The 20,447-nt window shown below is 48.9% G+C and overlaps 11 protein-coding genes across 17 annotated transcripts; 5 read left to right on the forward strand and 6 right to left on the reverse strand.

Moving 5' to 3' along the window:
- Window positions 1–329: 329 nt before the first annotated feature.
- TERG_05946 (uncharacterized protein) lies at window positions 330–2,808 on the reverse strand (the record flags this gene model as incomplete). 7 transcript variants are annotated; one of them, XM_003234031.2, is made up of 4 exons in its annotated part: window positions 330–1,253; window positions 1,311–1,610; window positions 1,674–1,758; window positions 1,826–2,808. In XM_003234031.2, the coding sequence occupies 4 exons, from the start codon at window positions 2,498–2,500 to the stop codon at window positions 1,207–1,209; spliced, it is 1,107 nt and encodes a 368-aa protein (XP_003234079.1). In that variant the 3' UTR covers window positions 330–1,206. The 7 variants fall into 7 exon arrangements, with proteins under 7 accessions (XP_003234079.1, XP_047606747.1, XP_047604505.1 ...); XM_047750069.1 differs by having other exon boundaries at window positions 330–1,610; window positions 1,826–2,500; XM_047748522.1 differs by having other exon boundaries at window positions 1,311–1,758; window positions 1,826–2,500.
- Window positions 2,809–3,784: 976 nt separating this feature from the next.
- TERG_05948 (uncharacterized protein) lies at window positions 3,785–5,895 on the reverse strand (the record flags this gene model as incomplete). Its single annotated transcript, XM_047748523.1, has 5 exons — window positions 3,785–4,718; window positions 4,786–5,529; window positions 5,616–5,641; window positions 5,703–5,767; window positions 5,803–5,895. 5 exons carry the CDS (start codon window positions 5,893–5,895, stop codon window positions 4,102–4,104), a joined length of 1,545 nt encoding a protein of 514 aa, XP_047604506.1. The 3' UTR covers window positions 3,785–4,101.
- A 1,942-nt stretch (window positions 5,896–7,837) lies between these two features.
- On the forward strand, window positions 7,838–8,728 carry TERG_05949 (uncharacterized protein; the record flags this gene model as incomplete). Its single annotated transcript, XM_003234034.2, has 1 exon — window positions 7,838–8,728. One exon carries the CDS (start codon window positions 7,838–7,840, stop codon window positions 8,726–8,728), a length of 891 nt encoding a protein of 296 aa, XP_003234082.2.
- Window positions 8,729–8,836: 108 nt separating this feature from the next.
- On the reverse strand, window positions 8,837–10,024 carry TERG_05950 (uncharacterized protein; the record flags this gene model as incomplete). The annotated part of the gene is made up of 2 exons (XM_047748524.1): window positions 8,837–9,901; window positions 9,974–10,024. The coding sequence occupies 2 exons, from the start codon at window positions 10,022–10,024 to the stop codon at window positions 8,837–8,839; spliced, it is 1,116 nt and encodes a 371-aa protein (XP_047604507.1).
- Window positions 10,025–10,605: 581 nt separating this feature from the next.
- Window positions 10,606–11,734, forward strand: TERG_05951 (uncharacterized protein; the record flags this gene model as incomplete). The annotated part of the gene is made up of 1 exon (XM_003234036.2): window positions 10,606–11,734. Exon 1 carries the CDS (start codon window positions 10,811–10,813, stop codon window positions 11,732–11,734), a length of 924 nt encoding a protein of 307 aa, XP_003234084.1. The 5' UTR covers window positions 10,606–10,810.
- A 437-nt stretch (window positions 11,735–12,171) lies between these two features.
- On the forward strand, window positions 12,172–12,918 carry TERG_05952 (uncharacterized protein; the record flags this gene model as incomplete). The annotated part of the gene is made up of 1 exon (XM_003234037.1): window positions 12,172–12,918. One exon carries the CDS (start codon window positions 12,172–12,174, stop codon window positions 12,916–12,918), a length of 747 nt encoding a protein of 248 aa, XP_003234085.1.
- Window positions 12,919–13,041: 123 nt separating this feature from the next.
- Window positions 13,042–13,750, reverse strand: TERG_05953 (uncharacterized protein; the record flags this gene model as incomplete). Its single annotated transcript, XM_003234038.1, has 2 exons — window positions 13,042–13,646; window positions 13,699–13,750. 2 exons carry the CDS (start codon window positions 13,748–13,750, stop codon window positions 13,042–13,044), a joined length of 657 nt encoding a protein of 218 aa, XP_003234086.1.
- Window positions 13,751–14,171: 421 nt separating this feature from the next.
- TERG_05954 (protein disulfide-isomerase domain-containing protein) lies at window positions 14,172–15,341 on the forward strand (the record flags this gene model as incomplete). Its single annotated transcript, XM_003234039.1, has 2 exons — window positions 14,172–14,694; window positions 14,764–15,341. The coding sequence occupies 2 exons, from the start codon at window positions 14,172–14,174 to the stop codon at window positions 15,339–15,341; spliced, it is 1,101 nt and encodes a 366-aa protein (XP_003234087.1).
- Window positions 15,342–15,600: 259 nt separating this feature from the next.
- On the reverse strand, window positions 15,601–16,335 carry TERG_05955 (uncharacterized protein). The gene is made up of 3 exons (XM_003234040.2): window positions 16,162–16,335; window positions 15,974–16,079; window positions 15,601–15,876 (listed from the first exon to the last, which is right to left on the reverse strand). The coding sequence occupies exons 1-3, from the start codon at window positions 16,228–16,230 to the stop codon at window positions 15,800–15,802; spliced, it is 252 nt and encodes an 83-aa protein (XP_003234088.1). The 5' UTR covers window positions 16,231–16,335; the 3' UTR covers window positions 15,601–15,799.
- A 273-nt stretch (window positions 16,336–16,608) lies between these two features.
- Window positions 16,609–17,960, forward strand: TERG_05956 (uncharacterized protein; the record flags this gene model as incomplete). The annotated part of the gene is made up of 3 exons (XM_003234041.1): window positions 16,609–16,773; window positions 16,844–17,585; window positions 17,662–17,960. 3 exons carry the CDS (start codon window positions 16,609–16,611, stop codon window positions 17,958–17,960), a joined length of 1,206 nt encoding a protein of 401 aa, XP_003234089.1.
- A 592-nt stretch (window positions 17,961–18,552) lies between these two features.
- On the reverse strand, window positions 18,553–20,420 carry TERG_05957 (uncharacterized protein; the record flags this gene model as incomplete). Its single annotated transcript, XM_003234042.1, has 4 exons — window positions 18,553–19,551; window positions 19,607–19,765; window positions 19,830–20,098; window positions 20,216–20,420. The coding sequence occupies 4 exons, from the start codon at window positions 20,418–20,420 to the stop codon at window positions 18,553–18,555; spliced, it is 1,632 nt and encodes a 543-aa protein (XP_003234090.1).
- Window positions 20,421–20,447: the final 27 nt, after the last annotated feature.

A 20,447-nucleotide genomic window follows, 5' to 3' on the forward strand; every position in this document is an offset into this window, starting at 1 on the left:
TCGCCGGAAAAGTCAGCAGGGAAAATTCCACGAAACAATTTGTCTCGTTGCTCCTGGTCCAGGAATTCATCGTCTGTCGGCACATCCACCTTTTTGGTAGTACTACGGGTATAGAACCGGAGACCGTGGCTCGTCTGTGAAGAAACAAGGGGTATATAATACACGGAGGCCTTGCATGAAACGGCAAAAACGCCTTACTAGTACTCGGCTTCAGCAGTCGAGAGACAACTGAGCATAGAGACATATTAGTAAAACGACTGAGCCAAAAGAATAAGCCCACGCTGGTGGCTAACAGGCTAAAGCTGTATAAAGATAGGCCAGCAGAATATGTAAAAGGAGAAGGCCGAAAGCTCAAGCAGGTTCTTTTATGTCTTTTTAACCAGAGTGAATCTGCCCATCAGGTGAATGGAAGAGCAAGGGCACAAAATAAGAGCTTGGTGAATACACCCAAGCAAGACGCTTGTACAAAGAAGTTAGAGGAAGATGCAGTAAAGTCCGTATAAATAAGTAGTGAATGCAGGCTTCCACTTGATGGTAGGCTACCACCAGGCGAGCAAATGAGCGGTGCCACTGCTGTGGTCCACAGAGGAAAGGGTATAATATTTAAGCGGCCTTGTTGTAACATTAAAGAGCCGTTTATATTTATGCTAAGTAAGTATCAACGGTCCCTTGCAGACGTGGTATAATGTCTGTGTGGTGGTTAAAGAAAGCCCTCAATGTTTGTGTTGAAGTTGAAGTCGTTTTTGCTGAGCTTATCTTAGTTACCAATAACTAAGCTATATAGACAATCGAGGTTTAGCAGGTTAAAGGAAGAGAAGTTGGTAGACTGGATTATTATTACTGGTAAATGTCACTATTTAGATCAGAGTACTATACACGGGTCTATGTATGTTTGACACAAGCCTGAGTTGTCCGTAGTTTGCTGTTTCATGTGCGGCCGTCATCCTCGAGAAACTCCACAAAAGCATAAAGCATAAATAAGAAGCGTAAGAAGCATAACATGCATACGTAAAATCACATAGGAGAGACATAAGAGACACAGAAAAATAGAAAATGAGAGAAAGGAGTGTATACCAAGATGCAAAGAGATAGTAAGAAAAACTGAAAATGCAGACTGAAGGCTGAACCGTGAGATGGGTGATAGATTCTGGCAATATGCGGGCTCTTCTGTTAGACGCTGAGACTGGAGAGAGAGAGAGAGAGAGATCAGGTAAGGGTGGCCATCATGGCGCGAAGAAGGCGAGGAGTGGGTGCTGTGAGATGCTTCGTTAGTAAGGACTCTGGTTATAAATAGGCTGGATAAAACATACCCTTGTAGTCTCTCTTGACGACGACCTCTGGTGCGTCCACGGCTGTCATGAGCTCACGCTCAGACATGTGGTGATGGTACGGCACCAGCAACCGTTCTGGATGGTCGTCCGCGACCTCAAGGACACGGATGGGAGACGAGCGTCGCCGGACATGACGTGGTCTAATTGAACGGACATCTGAGGGCGGAGATGGGGTTCTGCCTCCGCGTCTGGAGACGGATTGACGCCGCTCAACAGTCAGAGCAGTGTCTTTGGCTCCAACGATGACGGTCTCCTTCTCCTTGCTTCTCCGTGGAAGAGCTATATGCAACAGATTAGTTTCTTTTATACACGTTATTTTCCGGGGATATGGAGTTAACATACCGCCTGCTCGTGCTCTCTTGCTGTACTCTACCAACTCATGGATCCGGTCGTCGGTAAGGATCTTGTAGATCAGGATATCCTCCTCCTAGCACGCCGTTAGCTCTGGAACTGACATGCAGGGTAACAAAGAAAATAGAGAGAGAATGACTTACATATTCCTCGTAGTCGTAACCAAGGTCCTCGAGCGCAATAGGCGCAACCATATGCTTGGGGATACGGGTCGTCCCCGGCTTGGGGCTCGCCCGTCTCGACTTCGCGCGGGGTGGTGCTGGTGCATCGAGCATGGCTAGGCTGGACGAACGTCTCCCCCGCGGGGTGATGCTTCTGGCTGGCTTTATATCGGGCACGCGGGTCGAGCTGCGCTTCCGCGGGGTGACTGGTGGACCGTAGTCATCCCTATCGTAACGGCGGTAGTCATGGGAGCGCTTGGAGGCCGCGAGATCGAACCGGTCCAGCGAGGACTGACGACGCAGCAGCGTTGGGCGTCGAAAGCCTCGATCGTCACTAGATCGAGCAGGGGATACGTCTGGCCGTCTGCCGCCGCCGCGGTTGCTGCTGCTGATGCTGCTGCTTCTGCCTGGCCGGATGACGGGTACGAGGTGGGTGCTCTGGGTGTCGTTGGCGGCCGGCTGGACGTAGTCCGGGATGCCGCTGAAGAGCGAACGCCTGTCTCTGCGCACGTCGCGGTCATCCTCGACCATCGTCGCCGTCGCTCTGCGCGGCCGCATCTCCCGGTATGGCTCCTGGCGTGCGTCTCGCTCTTTGGTGAAGCGCTCAGCGTCCCAGCGCTGGCCGCCTGCAGCAGCGTTCCCTGTCGGGCCCGACATGTGGACCAATGCAGTCGTGCGTCTGTCTGTCTGCTGCAGCCGATCAGAGGAACAGTCCCCGGGCCGCCGGTGCTCAGGCGAGTAGTGATGTATGTATCTGCTGTCCGCGAACGGCGAGCGAGCTGCTGGCTCGAGTCAACCGTCTAAAACGGTGGTACGGCTCGTTCCGTGATGCTTTTGCGGTTTGTTTGGTAGCTTTCTGGATCTCCCCGTGGATGGATCAAGCGGTTGTCTCTGGAGGTCAGCGGTCGACCACGCCCTGGCACGCAGATGATCCTGATGAAGTTGCCCGGGGGTGCTAGAGAAGGATGAGGAGGAGGAGGAGGAGGAGGAGGAGGAGGAGGACGCTGCTGGAGCAGAGGAAGAAGTAGTAAAAGTGGCGACAGCCTTGTTTCCCGTCGCTTATGATGGCATCCAAAGTCAAAACATCTCAGCTCGGCTCGCTAGCAGCAACTCAAGGAAGAGAAGATAACAGTGATGGTGGTGATGATGAGAGTAATTGTTATAACAGTTGCCCGGCCTGTTCAGTCTCTTCCTCAAGCCCGCGATGCCAGCAGCAGTATATATAGCTTCCCGCCCGCCAGCGGCATCAACGACCGCGCAGCCAACCACCGCCGGCCCTGGACCATCCCCGTAAGCCTTGCAGATGGCAGAAGCAGCAGACAAAAAAGCAAAGAAGCAGACGAGAAGAAGAAAAGAAGAAGCACGAGAAAAAAAACCTCCTTCTAACCGCCAGCCAAGCACCAGAAGTTCTGTTTCAGCTTTAAAAAGCACGCTGAGACGGGCTTCTGCGGACAAATTTCATGCCTTGTACACATTTCTACGGCGTCTCCTGGCCCCCCAGACCAAGCTGCCCCAGCAACTGGCAGCCAATTGATTCTTTATTTCTGCATGCCTTTCAGACAGAAATGGGGAGCTCCTGGGATGGATGCTTCATCATCGCAACCCCCCTTGTGCTGCTGTCTGGGTGCCAATAATAGCTTTGTCGGTATCAAACATCTACACCCCCTATGATCCGCGGGAGTACGGTCTGCTCTGATTTGATTCTTTCAACACGTCTGCTCTTCGCGCCCGGCAGATGGACAGGTGGATGATCTCCTGGCCCGGCATTGGTCTTGCTCGCAGCTCCGGCCGGGCTGGTTGGCTGGCTGGCCGGGTTGGGCATGCATAGCAGCAGCGCCTGTTAGGAAGAAAAGACCCCCTGAGAACATGCTGATTGCTGGTGAGAGGTTGCCACCAGTACCACTACCAGCCACCTCCAACCACCCGTAGCTACCACCACCTCAGGGAGTGTGCCTGTTGGTCCTGCTGGTGCCTTTGCCCGGATCGAGCTGCGTGGTGGTCTTCCCTTGGGCCGAGAGATAGAGGGAGAGCTGGTGGATGAGGTCATACCCACAGCTACAATACACTGGCCAGCATACCAACAGCGCTATTAGTCGGTGATGCCCCGGAAACATGCCCAAAGGGACCCCAAAGCAGTCTCAGTGGAGAGGATGTCTTCTTCATAAACGGTATTTTTGTTCTAGAATACAGCAGTGGGGATAAGATACATATCTTCTTTGGTGAAACTTCCAAAGGGTCCCTCCTTTTGTAGCTTTTTTTTACAGCAAACCAAAGCCCAATCCTGCAACGAGGGCACATCCCAGCCCAGAGATGTCCAAGATGCTGGCATTCCTCCACGTCGATGCTTCACTCTTCGACACCTTTATTGACACAGGTGGTTTGGCCGTGCAGATGGGCTTCTTGACCACCGTCTGCGTAGCTGCTGCACCGCCAAAGTCACAGGCAGTGCGCCCGTTCCCCTTTTTGACCTGGTCCTCATAGTACGTGTTAAAGGCCCAGGACAGCTGATCTATCGGACTGCACATTCTGACTGACTTCTGGGGTGATATCCAACTCACGAGATTTAGAGTCTTCACGGGTGAGAGACCACACACTGTTGAAAAGAGTCGGGACAGGTCTTCGTCTCGGACGGTAGGCTTCGCTCTGCAGGTGATAGACCTCATCATGCAATCGCAGAGCTCCTTGTCTGGCGTTGGGGGCAGCTTTCGTGATGCTTGCCAGTCGCTGCTTATGGTAGGACAGGGGGCATTTGCCGTATTCACCGGTGTGTAAGCAGCCATTTTTGGCCCCTTCGGGCTCACCTTGGCCATCTGGTTTGCGAATGCAGTAAAATCGGAAAGCTTCTTGATCCTGGAACTAGCTGCATCGACAAGCCCTGCATGCAAAAGACTTAGTAAGACGGTCGCTTTTCCAGTTGTCTTGCACCAAACAGGGTTGCTTACCATAATTGTTCTGTTCCTGGAAGTACATATAGACGATCCCACCGGACCAGGTGCCCGTCATCTGGGGGCCGTAAATGGCCTGCACCTCACTAAACTTCCGGGGCTGAACAGTATTGCATCCATATTCGGCGAAGAATACCGGAACATTATATTTAGCAAACTCCCGAGTGCGAGCTGCATATCCAGACGTCTCAAATGTAGAGTCACCACACCACTCGTAGATGTTATAGCCCCAAAAGTCAATACGCTCGTCATCTATGCCGCAGTCAAAATACGCAGCAAGGTTCTTGCGAATATCTGCATCGTCATCAGTCGCATACCCAATACCCATCGGTCGATATTCCTTTTCGTAGATGTAAGCCTTCATGTCTCGCACTGCAGCCTTCACAAAGGCACTAGCATCCGTGGTGGAGAGGCTATTAGTAACTTCATTCCCGGCAAAAAACCCAATAACGTTTGTATATTTCGCCAGCGAGTCAATCACGGAGGTGTATCGATCGTAGAGCTTGACGTCCCATTCCGGGGTGTCACGGTTGATCGACTGGGAGGGTTCGGCCAGGTCGGCCAGGACGTAGATGCCGGCATCCGCAAGCAGTTGCATGCATTCGTCATGGTTCTTTTCAGGATGGACAGCATATACCCGGACTACGTTAGCATGCAGCTCCTTAAGAAGAGGGACATCTCTCCTGCATCCCTTGGGGTTTGCAAGGGGGTCATTGTATGTTTCGACAGAGGTATCACCGTCTATCAGAACAGAGATTACGGGGTATTTCAGCAATCATTCACACACGTCAACTCCTATGTCCCATCTATCGAGCATAGATAAGTACCTTGATACGCCACTCCTTTAATAAAGCTACCTCAGTAGTCAGCCATAGGGGTATAATAATGGTAGCTTGGGGGTCGTAGAGACGCACAACTGCTGGCCACTGGTCTTGTAGAAGAACCGAGATCCCTTTTTTGTTTGATACGATATCAGCGTCTATTAACCATCTTGGCCGGGGTAAGAGAACCTACTTTGATCACGATAGGGTCAAGCTCCGCTGCGATAACAGGGAGGGCCCAATAAGCTGCTAGCGCAATGGATAGAATGGTTTTCAAGGGCCCCATAATGGATACCGAATATCTTTTTCCAAGAAATGATAGCCAATATCATATACAAATTCCCTCAAACAAGAAAAGAGGAACTCGTAAGACGAATGTTTGATAGACAGTTTATCGATAAAAACCAGCATTTTGCGATTCACACTGATAGACAAAAAAAAAAAAAAGCTGATATATTGACTGCACTACACATAGCAAGAGCGGCCAGGGAAAGATAGAAACCCCCCTTGAAGTCTGTTTATATCGACTGGTTGCCATGGTAATCACTCAAAACACCATCACGACTTCCTCTCCTAATGTTCATCATTCTTGGGTATAAAGTCGTCCATCCATGAAATGGATGTCAAGATACCGCGGAGTACGTACTCCGAGACGGAAAGTCTCGACAACAGCTGAGCAGGGAAGCCCATGCTCCCGTAGAAGGATCCAAAGCCATGAATCCACAGAGGATGCTGAACTGCCCGTCGTTCGATGGTGAACTAGCCCAGCGATGATGGAGCAAAAGTGGCACTCGCACACGGCCCGGCCATGAAGATATATGCCGGGCACCTCTCCCAAGGGAACGCCTAAGAGAACGCCCAATATCGCCTATTCCTAATGCCCGAAGCTCTTTGCTGTCTGACCGTGTTTGATATCGACGGCTTTCGTGCCCAACTCCTGCCAGGCTCAAAGGAGGTTTGAGACCAGCCAACCTCGGCAAATGGATGGAACTGTATTATATAATCATGCCAAGATGAAACAACAAAAAGAGGAAGGTGGTAACCCCCACATAGAGCCATGTGACTTCCCCGTCTTGGCGTAGGATTGTGTATTATGTAATGTGGTTCTTGCACGATCCCTCAAGAAAGGAAGGATATGGTATTACTAATCAACCTCAGCCTCGCTTGGGCGATATCAAACATCAAGCATCAACTGTACCAGTCCTGCAGGGGAGTTGTAAAAGGTATAGAAGACGTGGGATAACTGGCTATATATTATACTTTGGACAGCTCTATCACTATATCCTCCGTTTCTAAATATTTTTCCAAAATAAATTGTGCCATCGTTACACTCTATACCGCTGTCTGCTGTCGGCAATTGATCACGACGTCGATATAGAGCATTACCTACATATTGTTGATTTTATACCCAGTATACCTCGTGCAAAATGGCAGAACAACAGGTTGCATGGATTGGACTTGGAAACATGGGAAGGGTACGGCAGTCTTTCTCTTTTGCTCTTGCAAGTGCCTTTGTCCAGAAATACATATCAATACCCATCCATTCCTTTTTGCCCTTCTCCAGTTTTGCTATATGAATGCGTTGCGTTTATCAACATGGATGCCTGTTATCATCTTCAGAGAGCAAAAGGGCTCGTATATTATGATGCTGGGCTGGGCGGCCGTCTGACCTGCCAATAGTCCCTTATAGGCGACCTTCGCCTTCGTTACAGCATCTCAGGAGGAGGCGTGGCGCAGCGGTGAATGTCTGCGGAATTTGCCAAAGCCCCACGCACACGGCCCTAAGTGTAGTGCCGACGGAGTGCCATGGATATCCTACGCCTCAAGAGCCGCTGCGGACTTGCGTCGCGTACATTGTGACTATTTATGACGGAGCGGGACCACCTAAGCGCACAGCTTGACAGGCCATCTCTTATAGATCGTCATAGCAGCGATAGCATGCGTAATGAGGAGTGAGCACTCTGCCCGTTCACTTCGAACCAACCCTTATTTTTTTATATATCTTGAATCCCTCTTGCATACCTTCCGCATACCAACTTGGGGATTGCGTGAACGGCGCCGAGATAGACGCAATTTGGAACGTCTGACAGCCTGGGTTCGAGCCTCGCTGGTTGCTCTTTTATTTTCATTTTATTCTTAATTCCTTCTTCTCCTTTTATTCCTTTTGATCTCAACGCCAGCTTCCCATCCTTGACTGCCTCGCCTTCTGCTAACTGCTTTTCCAGGGCATGGTCAAGAACCTGGTCGAGAAGGGACCTCTCTCGAAGCCCCTGATAGTCTACAACAGGACTCAATCCAAAGCCATCGACCTTGCAAAGACCCTGTTACAGCAGATAATTCCTGTATCAACAGTCAAGGAGGCAGTGGAAAAAGCTACTATTATATTCATCTGCCTTGGTGATGACCCTGCTGTCGAGAGTACTATCGACACTGCCTTGAAATCAACAGATGTCAAAGGTAAACTGTTTGTCGACTGCTCTACAGTCTCTCCAGATACAACCAGGCGCCTGGCTCAACTCCTTGAATCCTCGGGTGCCTCCTTTGCTGCCTGCCCTGTATTCGGAGCACCGTCAGCAGCAGAGGCAGGCAAACTGGTCTGTGTCCTTGCCGGGCGCAAGGAATCCGTTGAACGTGTAAAGCCCTTTTGCACCGGTGTGATGGGCCACGCTATCATGGATCTATCTACAAAGTCAGAGGACCCCGGAAAGGCTTCCATGCTAAAGGTCCTTGGCAACAGTGTGATATTCCGGATGGTTTCTGCAGTCTCTGAAAGCTTGGTTGTTGCTGAGAAGTCTGACCTTGGTGTCGAGTCAATACATTCTTTCCTCGAACTCTTCTTCCCGGGGGCGGCGGTGGCTTACTCGAACAGGATGGTATCCGGCATGTATCACACGCTGGAAGAACCTCTTTTTGCAGTCGACTTGGCGCGAAAGGATACAAGACATGCCATGGACATGGCGAAAGCTGTAGGTGTCAGGATGAAAGGCGTGGAGGTGCTGGACGAAGCATTACAAGCCGCCAAGTATCATCCAGGAGCAAAGGGAGATCTGTCTGCTATCTACGGCGTCGCAAGACAGGATGCTGGATTGAAGTTCGAGAACAATCAGTTAGGGCAATAGCGGGAAAAACTTTGGGATTAATGAATTAGTGAATTATTCTATTTGCTAATTAACTAGCCAGCTAGGTATCGTAAAGTATTTACTTGTGATGATACAACTATCCGTCACTTAGAGAGGATTAAATGCCCGTAGGAGTAGCGTTTCCTGTCGTTGAGACCCTTGAGAGGCTATCTCCTCCGCCTCTTCCAAGGCAAAGAGCAAAGTGCTCGACCGAACTACGAATTCTAGCACAGTATTAGTGAAATTAAAAGCAAAAGTCTTAAAAGGCGAAGTGGACCTACCATCAACCTCAATCGTGTAATATACTATGGACTCTGCTAGGTTGGCAACTCCACGAAGGAACCCACAGCTAGCCACCTCCCGAGTACTGCCAATATGCAAGCTTAGTCCGGAATTCATGTTTGGGTCCACCCACCGAACGTCCTGCTCAGTCAGACAATGGTCGTCTTCATCGTCGAGTGGATGGAAGTCTGAATCAGAGTCGCCTTCGTAAGGGTCAGTGAAGTGTCGCGGTGCGTTCAAGATGGGCTGTTGAGCAAGCCAGTCTCTCCGAAGCCGCACAACTCCCTTGGAGACTTTAACACCGGAAGGTAGACGGTCACCAAAAAGCTGAGCACTCACACAGACCTGCGAGAAAGGCTCTGCCGAGTCCACAAGGAGTCTAAATGGTGTGACTCGGCCCTGACTGCCTATGGAATTTTTGCGTTGAGTTTTGAGGCCCCCCATATTGATCCTGTTCTCACCCAAGATACCCCCTATTCTCCCAGCTTCATCAGCCTGGTCGTCTATTGTGAAGACTTTCCAGTCCGGCGAAATTCTTGATTCAAAGTGCTGCATTACCTTGAACCGAGTGTATTGCTCCCTTAGGATACCCAAGTCGCCAATTGAGAAGACATGGTCCAGAGATAGTAGTCCTTCGAGCTCCTCAGGGTGTTCACTTGGGGTATGGGGCAATGTCCTGGTATCAAGGTATGTTCCTATTGTGCGACCCTGCAGGGCCACTCTGGAAGGGAGATGGCAATCCAGTCGAAGAGTATAGTTTCCCTTCAACTGCCGTATGGCCGAGAGCCGGCGACTGAGTATATGGCAGATGATGTTGTAGAACCGAGAGGAGACTTTAGTCCACGGCAAAAGCTCACGCGAGGGGAATACTTCTAAGACAGTGATGAGAAGCTATAGATCCAAGAAGCGTCAGTTGTTAACCTTTCATCAGGCTGCTATATCTATTCATAGACAATGACATACCTCATAAGGAAGCGTGTATATAGGTGGCGAGGCACTGCTAATGAACTCCATATCTCTTGTCGTTTATGGCGCCCTGGCAGTTACTTAGATCGAAAAACTGAACACCGGCGCCGAATAGTTAGTTCGACCGGCTCAAAAACAAAATATGAAGGTTGCGTGGAGAAAGAACGAGGAAAAAAGAAACAGCCAAAGAAGAAAAGGAGAAAAGGAACAGCCCAAGCGAGCCAGTTAAATAGTCAGGCTATTCAACCAACAGGCCCGGCGGTTGCTTCACCTCCCTTTTCGCGCTTCCTTGTGATGTCTTTATTTTCTTGCGCTGGAACTTTGCCGCCAAGAGCCAAGTGTAAGCGGAGTATTAGTCATCCGCCGTGTAAACACTCTGAAACCGCCTGCAGAGGCCTCGAGGGCCAACTTCCTTATTGTTAGATGACCACCATACATACTCAAGAATTCGATTGACCTCGCCTGGTTGTGTCAAGCATTCGTTCGCCCGTCTTAACCTGGTCGCGATGAGCTTCTTCTCACGACGGAGAGGGACCGTTCACCCTTCGAGCCATGGGCCGGCGCGCCCCTGAGTATGGATAATGGCGGAGATTCGTAGGGTTCTCCGGCGAGTTCATCGTCAAACGCGAGGTTTCGCACGAGAGTTGCCAGCCGCTGATGACCAATGTGGCCCTGGCTAGATATCGAACCTATGCATATCCATGCGTCAGCCGTCATGGGCCCCCTTTGTTCTGGGGGAGTTTGCTCGTACCACCTCACGAACGGTTTGACTTGGGCTGTCCCGACTGATAGTCCTGCTTATCTCTCATCTCTGCTCTAGACTGACTCCAGGAAATGGCTGCTTCTTCCATGATCTCTGTTGGCACACATCGCCTCTTCATATCCATAAGTGGGGCCCCGCGGTCGGCCAGGGATCCTATTGCCGTCATTACAACCGGGGCTGGGGATGTCTCCTCTTCACACGTCGCGATTGAGAGACTAGTGGCACCCTTCTGCGGAATTGCCTTGTATGACCGGTCTGGCCTTGGTCGCAGCGAGGACGGGCCCCAGAAGCACACAGCCGCCGTGGCTGTCACTGAGTTGCATACACTCCTGGATCGAGCAGGAGTTCATCCGCCACTTATTCTCGTTGGCCACTCCTACGGCGGAATAGTGGCGCGCGAGTACTTCCACCTATACCCAGACGATGTGGCAGGTATGGTTCTTTCGGATGCTGCTACGGAAAGAACCACCCAGTATTTTACGATACCAGACCCGAACATCGAAGCGGTATTGGGAACCCTCAAGTACTCGCAGGTTACCGGGCTAAGAGATGATTCAGTACTGACTCGTGACGAATGGAGAACGCGGGCTGCGGATATCGCTCGGGGTGGAGTAGCCGCCCAAGATGAAGCAGCAGCATCTATAGAGATATGCGAGACTCTCGGGCAAAAGGAGCAATACAGAAGATGTGCCATGGGTACTAAACCATTAAGTGTAATTCGCTGCAACAGTGCAAGGGACTACGAGCGGATATATGAGAAGGGTGTCGACGCGGGAAACGGTACTGAAGAGCAGCAACGAAAATTTAGAGAGCTCTTGGATAGATGGGATGACATTGACCGCTTGATAAAGGAGGAACAGCTTCAATTGTCATCGAGAAGTCGACTGAGGCACGTCCCTGATTGTGGCCATAACATCCATCTCATTCGACCAGATATTATTGCACAGGAAATACAGTGGGTGAAGGAGATGATCATAGAAGAGTCTCACCTTTAAACACCCCCTTTACTACAATTTTATCACCGTACTTAGTTCGTTTTAATTAAATACCCATAGGTCTATAGAGCGTGTTATACCTCTTGCATGAAAATAGTCAGTCCCGTGAGAGGGTTGCAATAATGCCTGAAGTGTTCATCCTCGGGCGATTGCTGAGCGATGTCAAGCCCTGATATGAATCTGATTCAAGAATATGTTTTATTAATCATGGCGTCCAATAGACGGGACGGGATTATTTAGGTCACGTCAGCCAAGGATAGCCAAGCTTTGTTTGGTTCCAGTGAACCAATAAAAAGGCTATAAAGATTTCTAAGCCAGCCAATGAAATGATTTCCAGTTCAATAAAACTGGCTTTTAGCTTTTATGGAGCTTCAACGCTTCAACTCCCCCAAAAAGCTGCTGAAACAACATGAACGACTCAGGCTTGGATACCAACAATGCCAAAACTCCGCACACTCCCCTTCTGGCTGGCCATTAAAGTGTTTATTAGACGCATTATCTACAAGCTGAAGACGCCCCTTAACTTACGAGGGAGTATTGCTATCCTTCGACACAATCACAAGCATCCATATCTCACGCTTCTCCGCCTGTTTGTGCCGTGGCCGACATGGCGGTTTCCATTACCAGAGCCGGTACCCGCGAAGGAAATGTTGGGGAATGAAGCCCTGATGAACCGCCGGCGTTGCAGCTTTAACAAGTATATGTCTGTGCCTATTTGGCGTATACGGGATACCCCCTTACGGTCCCTCCATCGACTATACGAATCCATGGCTTCTGGTGAATATACCCCTATAGGCCGAGAGACTGAGTACTTTTGGTACAGGGGTTGGCCACTCGAGACAATCGAGGATCCCCAGGATCCAGATCCTATACGATACGCGATTATTGCATCTCTTGTAGAAGAGCTTGTCACTGCATTCAACTGGAGACTAAGCTTAGGGATGAGGAGAGATCACCAACACGTCCTTAGAAGCTCCGATGATGACCCGTACCCACCGTATATACCACTGTCTGGCCCCACGTGGACTGAACATGTCCCCCCGATCATGCCAGAACACCTAGAATGTCTACCTTTGGGGTTTACAAATGAAGAGCACCAACTTGTGCTTGAAGAGAAAGGCTGCAACAAGATATTTCTGAAACGCAATATCGTTACTAATGTTGGCTGGCTCTACACTATATGAGAAGTAAGTGCACTACTCTTTCATACCACGCGCATTGTTCTGATCGTAATATCTTTAGACTCGTATTGACCAGCCCTACCCAGCGAATAGGAGGCTTGTATAATTTTTCAACGTCAACTCCAACTATCTAAATATCTCCTCATTGTACTTGTCGCGATATGCGGTTGCGATGAGGTCCATAATTTGATGATCTGGCAGCACATCAAAGGAGTTGACATTCAATGTACGGATATATTCGCGGTCAAGCGGCCCATCCTGCCGTTCTCTCAGACATTTAAGCATTGCTAGACAGTCGTTCATGTCGAACTCGGCCTTTCGGCCTCGATCTACCGCATAAATCCTCCTGATTTTTCGCTCGACTGCCCATTCCATTGGGGCTGCCAAAAGGACGAGGTTTTCCCCTTTGAACAGGACGATATTCTGCTCCTCCGCCTTACGAAAGAGCTCCTCCCTTGTGGAGCTTGTCACGAATAAGGCAACGTCCTCATTCGCCCACTCCGTATCGAAGAAGAGCCGCTCCCCCGTCCTAAATATCGCTTCTTTAAGTGGTCTTTGGATATCTGGGTCTTTGGCCCATTCTGGCTCCAGCAGGTAGTCGAGATCTCCGGTCGAACTTCTACTTTGGAGATACATCACGGCCAGGAAACCTCCGGCGGTAATCATGCGAATAGGAGCAAATGCCGCAATCATTTCGTTTTTTCCCATTTCCTCGTCCAATGCTTTCAGGCCTAATCGTCACGTTAGTGACGGTAATCGAAATTACTATGTAGGTCTTCGTACCTTGTTCAAAGTCTCGTTTATCAAGGTAGCTTTTTTTCTCGGGTGAAGCCATCATCTAACTGTTAACCGTTAATTGTTCAGGTAACGTATCTGTCCATACAAGGGACCTGTTGACAGGCACAGAGGGCATGTAAGACATTATTTGACTGGTATTCAAAGCCTAGGTACTGCAGTGGCCTAGGTTTAAGAGAGTATTATATTAGAAGTAAGGAGGAAAGAATTAAAATACCACAGTTGCGCATAAGGCTCGTCCCAGGTAGGAAGCGAAGTGTGTTCCCCCAAGAGAGAGCTTTACCCCTTGTGGTTAGGTTAACTAGTCAACTGCCTCGGCAGCGGGTCCACTCCTTAGTTAACTAGCAAGCGTGGCATCAGCGTCAGCATCGACCATCAACGGAAGTGTTATCCTGCTTAACTACTATCACTACTTAGTAGTTATTTAGATACAGCTTCTCACCCACCAGACCACAGACACAATGGCTCGTCTGAGCTACCTCCTCCTCGCCTCCCTCTCCGTCTTCAATGGCGTCCTCGCATCCAAATCCGCTGTCTTGGACCTTACTCCTAAGAACTTTGATGACGTTGTCTTGAAGTCCGGCAAACCAGGCCTCGTCGAATTCTTTGCCCCATGGTGTGGACACTGCAAGAACCTTGCCCCCGTCTACGAAGAGCTCGGTCATGCATTCGGGGCAAGCAGCGAGAAGGTCTTTATCGCGAAGGTCGACGCTGATGCCCATCGACCTCTAGGCAAGAGATTTGGTGTACAGGGCTTCCCCACGCTCAAATGGTTTGATGGCAAGAGTGATAAGCCAGAGGACTATAACGGTGGAAGGGATTTGGAGAGCTTGAGCGAGTTCGTTGCGAGCAAGACCGGTCTCAAGCCTAGGTTGAAGAAGGCCCAGCTCAGCGAGGTTGTGATGTTAACCGATTCTACTTTTGATAAGACCATTGGTGGCGATAAGGACGTTTTTGTTGCTTTCACTGCCCCTTGGTGCGGACGTATGTTGGCCGGCTCTCCTCCTAGACATGATATTTCACTTCATTGATGCTAACAGGCCACTTAAACAGACTGCAAAACCCTTGCTCCAATCTGGGAGAATTTGGCCACCGATTTCATTCTAGAGCCTAATGTTATCGTTGCAAAGGTCGATGCTGAAGCTGAGAACTCCAAAGCTACGGCCAAGGCCAACGCTGTTGCTTCTTACCCAACCATCAAGTTCTTCCCTCGTGGCTCCAAGGAAGCCGTTGCCTACACTGGTGGACGCACTGAGAAAGACTTTATAGACTTCTTGAATGAGAGGTGTGGAACTCACCGTGAAGTTGGAGGTGGTCTGAACGATAAAGCTGGTACAATTGAAGCCCTTGATGCCATTGTTGCCAAGTACATCTCGGGAACCAGCTTCGAGCCCATGGTCAAGGAGATTAAGGAAGCTGCTGGATCCCTCTCGGCTAAATATGCCGATTACTATGTTAAAGCTGGAAATAAGTTGCAGGAGAACGCCGAATATGCTCAGAAAGAGCTTGCTCGTCTGCAGCGTATCTTGGACAAAGGAAATCTTACTCCTGAGAAGATTGATGATTTGGTTTCTCGAAGCAACGTCCTTCGTCGGTTCGTGGGTGAAGAGAAAGCCAAGGATGAGTTGTAATTGATCTTCAACTCATTCTAGTTGCAACCCATCGTTTCTTGTTTTCTGCAGGGAAGGCTTTACATTGAATTCAAAGTAAAAGGACTGATTGTTTTTGTGCCGTTGTATGGCTATGAAAAGTTGCCTATATGATTAGACGCTGTTTCATTATCTATGGAGCGATGGCTTTTAGAAAAATACATCATTTTTTTTCTTGTGACATGTATCAAAATGGACATTCGACTGGGTATCTAAGCAGCTAAGTAATAAGTCCAAATAATCCGCCATTTCATATAAGGCGTAGGTCGTAAGTAGGCTCTAGCCCTGCGCTGCAGCTCCAAGTTTGACGGCTGCATCATTCAGAGCGAACCTCTTCAAATGACCTCTCCGCTATCGTGGCTTAGCGTAGCAACTCAAGAGTTCCAACCCCATGAGACGGTTATTGCATTAATACTCAATAACAATAATAGCATTAAAGCTCAAGCCGAGTGGGTAGAATCACGAGTGGAAGCAATCGAGTTCTCGAGCTCGTCAATACGCCGCGACATATCATCCACTAGAAGTCCTCTTCCCATTAGACTAATGGTCCAGAATGGTCGAACTACAAAGGGCTGAAGTAAAATATGGTGGTATGTAAGGGACAAAACTCTCACATTTCCCTAGTATTTCCGTAGAGACATTCTCGAAGCGATTTTGCAATTGATCTAGCAGCTCGTCAACTGCAGTCACGAGTTGTTGGGCACTGTTCTCATCCGCCACCTGTTAACAGAAACAGTATAAGTTAGCAGATCATACTTAAAATACTACGGGGAGGTTGGATGCTAGGCCATCTATAGCTTACTCCTTGCTGTGAAGTCTGCTGGTCATCGTTGGGGGATGCAACGTAAGAGTCGCGGTTTGTAGTACTCATTATTCCGCTTCTGTAAGACTCTGAAACGTAGACTATGATGCTATCTTCCCGCCAGGTATAGGGATGCTGAGACAATTAAAACGCAGAGGACAACCAGGAAATATGTTTAGCTTGTGTCTTGATGTGTTACTGTCGCGGGTTGCAACTCCAAGCAGGAGCGTTTAAGTGGGGATCAGATAAGATTAGATTAGATTTGATTATTAATAAAGACTAACCGTTTTTGATATAGCTTAATGTCCAAAATTTTCTAAGCAAAAGCAAAAGATTTGATGATAGCAAATTCGCTTTGGCGCACCAGGAACGCATTTCTTTTTCTAATTTTCCCTCGACGAGCGCTGGTTTTCTTCATGAAGTGTCAATAATAATTGAGAATTAATCATGGCGAAGAAAAGCAAGCTCCTTTCTGCATTGGATGTGCACAAAGGGCGCAATTTCGAGCTAGAACACCAGAAAAAGCTGCAGAAGGCAGCAAACAAAAGGAAGGAGAAGCAATTGAAAAAGACCGAGGATGAAGAAGAGGAGAAGGAAGATACCGAGCAATTGGTAAGATAATTAGCCATTTGGCATTTGAGTAAAACATGGGAATAGCTGTTAACATGTACTGTGCGCGCAGAAAGACGTTACCCTTTTAATTGGGAAGGAAAAGCCAGAAACCAAAATGGGTACAAAGAGCCAGAGAGACGTGAAGAAGTCCAACAGGAGGGATGAAGACGACGAGGATGTAGAAGAGGAGGAGGAAGAAGAGGAAGAGGAAGAAGACGATGATGAGGAAGTGGAGGAGGAAGCTGGCGCAGAAAACGAAGATGGAGATGAGGAAGAAGAGGAAGAAGAGGACGACGAAGACGACGAAGATATCCCACTCTCAGACCTCTCTGGTGACGAAGCTACAGACGTTATTCCTCACCAGCGGCTAACAATTAACAACTCCACTGCCATTCTAGCCTCCTTGAAGCGAGTAACCCTCATAAACGACCAAATGCCATTCTCTGAACACCAAACCCTTACCTCCACAGAAACCATGGATGTCCCCGACCCAAATGATGATCTGAACCGCGAGCTTGCATTTTATAAAGTCTGTTGTGCTGCTGCGAAGACAGGACGAGCGCTATTGAAAAAAGAAGGAATTCCATTTTCACGGCCTACAGACTACTTTGCTGAGATGGTGAAGGACGACGAGCACATGGACAAGATCAAGAAGAAATTATATGAAGAAGCAGCTAGTAAGAAGGCTAGCGCGGACGCGAAGAAGCAGAGAGACCTGAAGAAGTTCGGGAAACAAGTACAAATCGCCAAAATGCAAGAGCGACATAAGGAGAAGAGGGAAACTCTGGAAAAAATCAACGAGTTGAAAAGAAGTACGTTTTTTCCCCTTACTATTTTGTCCTTTATCTAAGTCATGTGTTGTACGGAAATACTAACGATGAACTACAGAACGCAGAGGTGCAGGTAATGGCGAGGCGGAGGAGAGCGAGCTCTTTGATGTTGCGCTTGAAGAGTCAAGCAAGTCTGACTCCCGCCATAGAGGTCGAGGCAAGGATGGCGAAGGATCTCGCTCTAAGAGACAGAAAAAAGATGCGAAGTTTGGCTTCGGTGGTAAAAAGCGCTTTGCAAAGAGTGGTGATGCTATTTCTAGTGGTGATCTGAGCTCATTCTCTACCAGTAAAATGAAGGGAAAGAAAACTGGGGCAGCGAAGAGGTTAGGCAAAGGCAGACGTCAGGCAAGACGATAGGAAAGATAGAATACCCAAAATCATTGCTTGATGCTGTACCTTATTTTATATTGTAAACATGTCCGCCTGGCTGGCAACAAAAATTTGGGACGTGATAGCATTGAATTACTGTGTTTATATGGGCTCTGGTTAAGGAGTAAATATAGCTTGGAGCATTTCTGATTATACAAGTTTAATATCTCTTTCAATTGGGGCCTTTTGACCGCATGCAAGCGTGATATAGCCAATATAATTAACGGCCAACAGTATTTGCCTCCCCCTTGGAGGAGAAACAGGTATATCCCAACTCTTAGCTCCGTGAAAACGATCTCAGAAGACCAGATGGGATGTCTGCTATATATATGGGATGCGGCCGGCGACATGTGTCTACTGCATTCCATAGGCATTCGTAAGCAGGTGAATACAGTTGCATGCTGGAAGTCGATTTGAGAGGATTAGAGTCCATCTCAGAGCAGCTACCCCGAATCCCAGTTCATGGCGCAGGGGCGCTTGGGATTAAGACATCCAAGCAAGTAAACGCATCACTGTCTATAGAGGCAAAGCAATAGAGCTTTCCTCACAGCGAGTATGAGTGCTTGCGGTATGTGATCTTTCATATGTCCATATTTGTGGGTGTCGGATCAGGATCAATAGGATCTCCCATAATATTAGGAAGCGTAGGACCACCTAAATCGCGGATACGGCTTAACAGGTTGTTAACCGAGACATTGACGTTGAGTCGTTGCTCTGCAAAGACCAAATCAAGTTTTGACTGAGTGTCATCCGCGTGGACGAGGTTATGATCATCGATTGCTCCCTTCGATCTCTTCAATGTAGCTCTCGGTATTTGCTTGCCACAGCCGGTAACAGGGCAAACCCATGTGTCTGGTGGAATTTGTCCGTTCACTACTACAGTGCCGTTCTTGTCATCTTTGTTAGTTTCTCCATCAGAATATGGATGATCTTGATTTTCCGTAGGCGAGGACTCATGAAGCAACTGCGCCCCTCCTTTGGTTGGTGTGTCCTCTGCAACAAAAATATCCTCCATCTCTTCTTCAGAGTCCACGGAGGCGTAGTCCCGGTTTCGTTTACCCGCCTTTTCAGATGTCTTTGGTCGGAGGATTGATTTGCGGTTTCTCCGCTTTCGATTCTTCTTTACTCGACCTTCGTCCTCCTCGTCCTCCTCTGATTCTGGGCCCGATTCGGATACGTCTACATTCTGTCGAGGTCGAAGAGGCGTTGCACCAACTGGTGGGATATCTTCGAGCTCCGTAGCTTCTTTCAGTTGCCGATAAATTGCCCTTCGATGCCAATCTGAGGAGGCAGTACCCTGCGCTTCATCCATAAGTTTTATCACACTCCCGGCCCGTGAATTTACCAGGTTAATTGCATCCTCCAAAGAGCTCATCTCGTATTTCTCCAGCAATTCTTCGGCCACATTCTTCAAGTGTAACTTCCGCTGAGCTAACAGTCCCGCATCTTTCATTTCCAGGATAATCTCGAAAATGGCGTTGGCCTGAGAATTTTCTTCAGCGTTATCTGCAGGATGGGAGTTCTCCATTACTACGTCTGATTTCGAATCTTCCTCCGAATGGGGATCGTTGAACAAGTCCTAAAGCATTGTCAGATACCATTATAAAATGCAAGTCAGGGCAGGGGTTCGGTACCGGAAACTCTTCACGTAGGTGAGAATACACCAAAGTGCTAGGCCAGTCAATGTCCTCTTTCCCTTGAACCATTTGTCGAATGAGAAATTCATGATGCTTGTTGAAGACCTCCAACGACTCTTCGGCGTCCTCACAGGCACCATGTGTGTGCCGCGTATACTACCACAGAATTCATCCATCAGTATGTCCATCCAACAAGGCAGGTAAACAGTGGGTGACAGACCTCATCCAGCAAGAACTCCCAGGTCAATTTTTTCCGGTTCTTTCCCTTCCGCTTCTTAGGCTGGTACTGGTCAACTAGGAAATATAGCAGATCAACAGCTTCAACAACCTCCTGGAACATAGGCTTGTAGCCCTTCGCGGGAGAGATCGAGAACCACCCCGCATCACCAGCTGCCCAGATTCCAACTCCACCATCGCCGTCCTGCCCATATGCATAGTGCGTCACATTTTGGATGACCACGCGCTTTTGAAGGTAGTCGCCGTCGAGAACTACATCGAAGAAAAGGGGCAAATTGTCAGCGCGGAAGCTTCATTTGACAGAGAGGGGTGGGTGAATTGTAGATTCCGGAGCGGACGGAGTTAACGTGGAGTTCGCATTCCCCTTACCGAGAGATTCTTGACCTTCATCAACTTCCTCAAGCTGACCGGTAACCATCAAGGGGTTATCCTCTGACGCAGACAGGATGTTCGCATAGCGCGTCTTGCCTGGAATGTAGACCTTGACGTCCTTCAAGCTGAACTCCTCCCAGTCATTTTCATCCGTCAAGCCGGGATCCTTGGAAGCTAGAACTTTTTCTATGCGTGCTGTCATGTCTCCGAAACCACCATGATGGCGAAT

The sequence above is a fragment of the Trichophyton rubrum genome (assembly GCF_000151425.1).
Source record: "Trichophyton rubrum CBS 118892 genomic scaffold supercont2.6, whole genome shotgun sequence".
NCBI lineage: Eukaryota > Fungi > Ascomycota > Eurotiomycetes > Onygenales > Arthrodermataceae > Trichophyton > Trichophyton rubrum.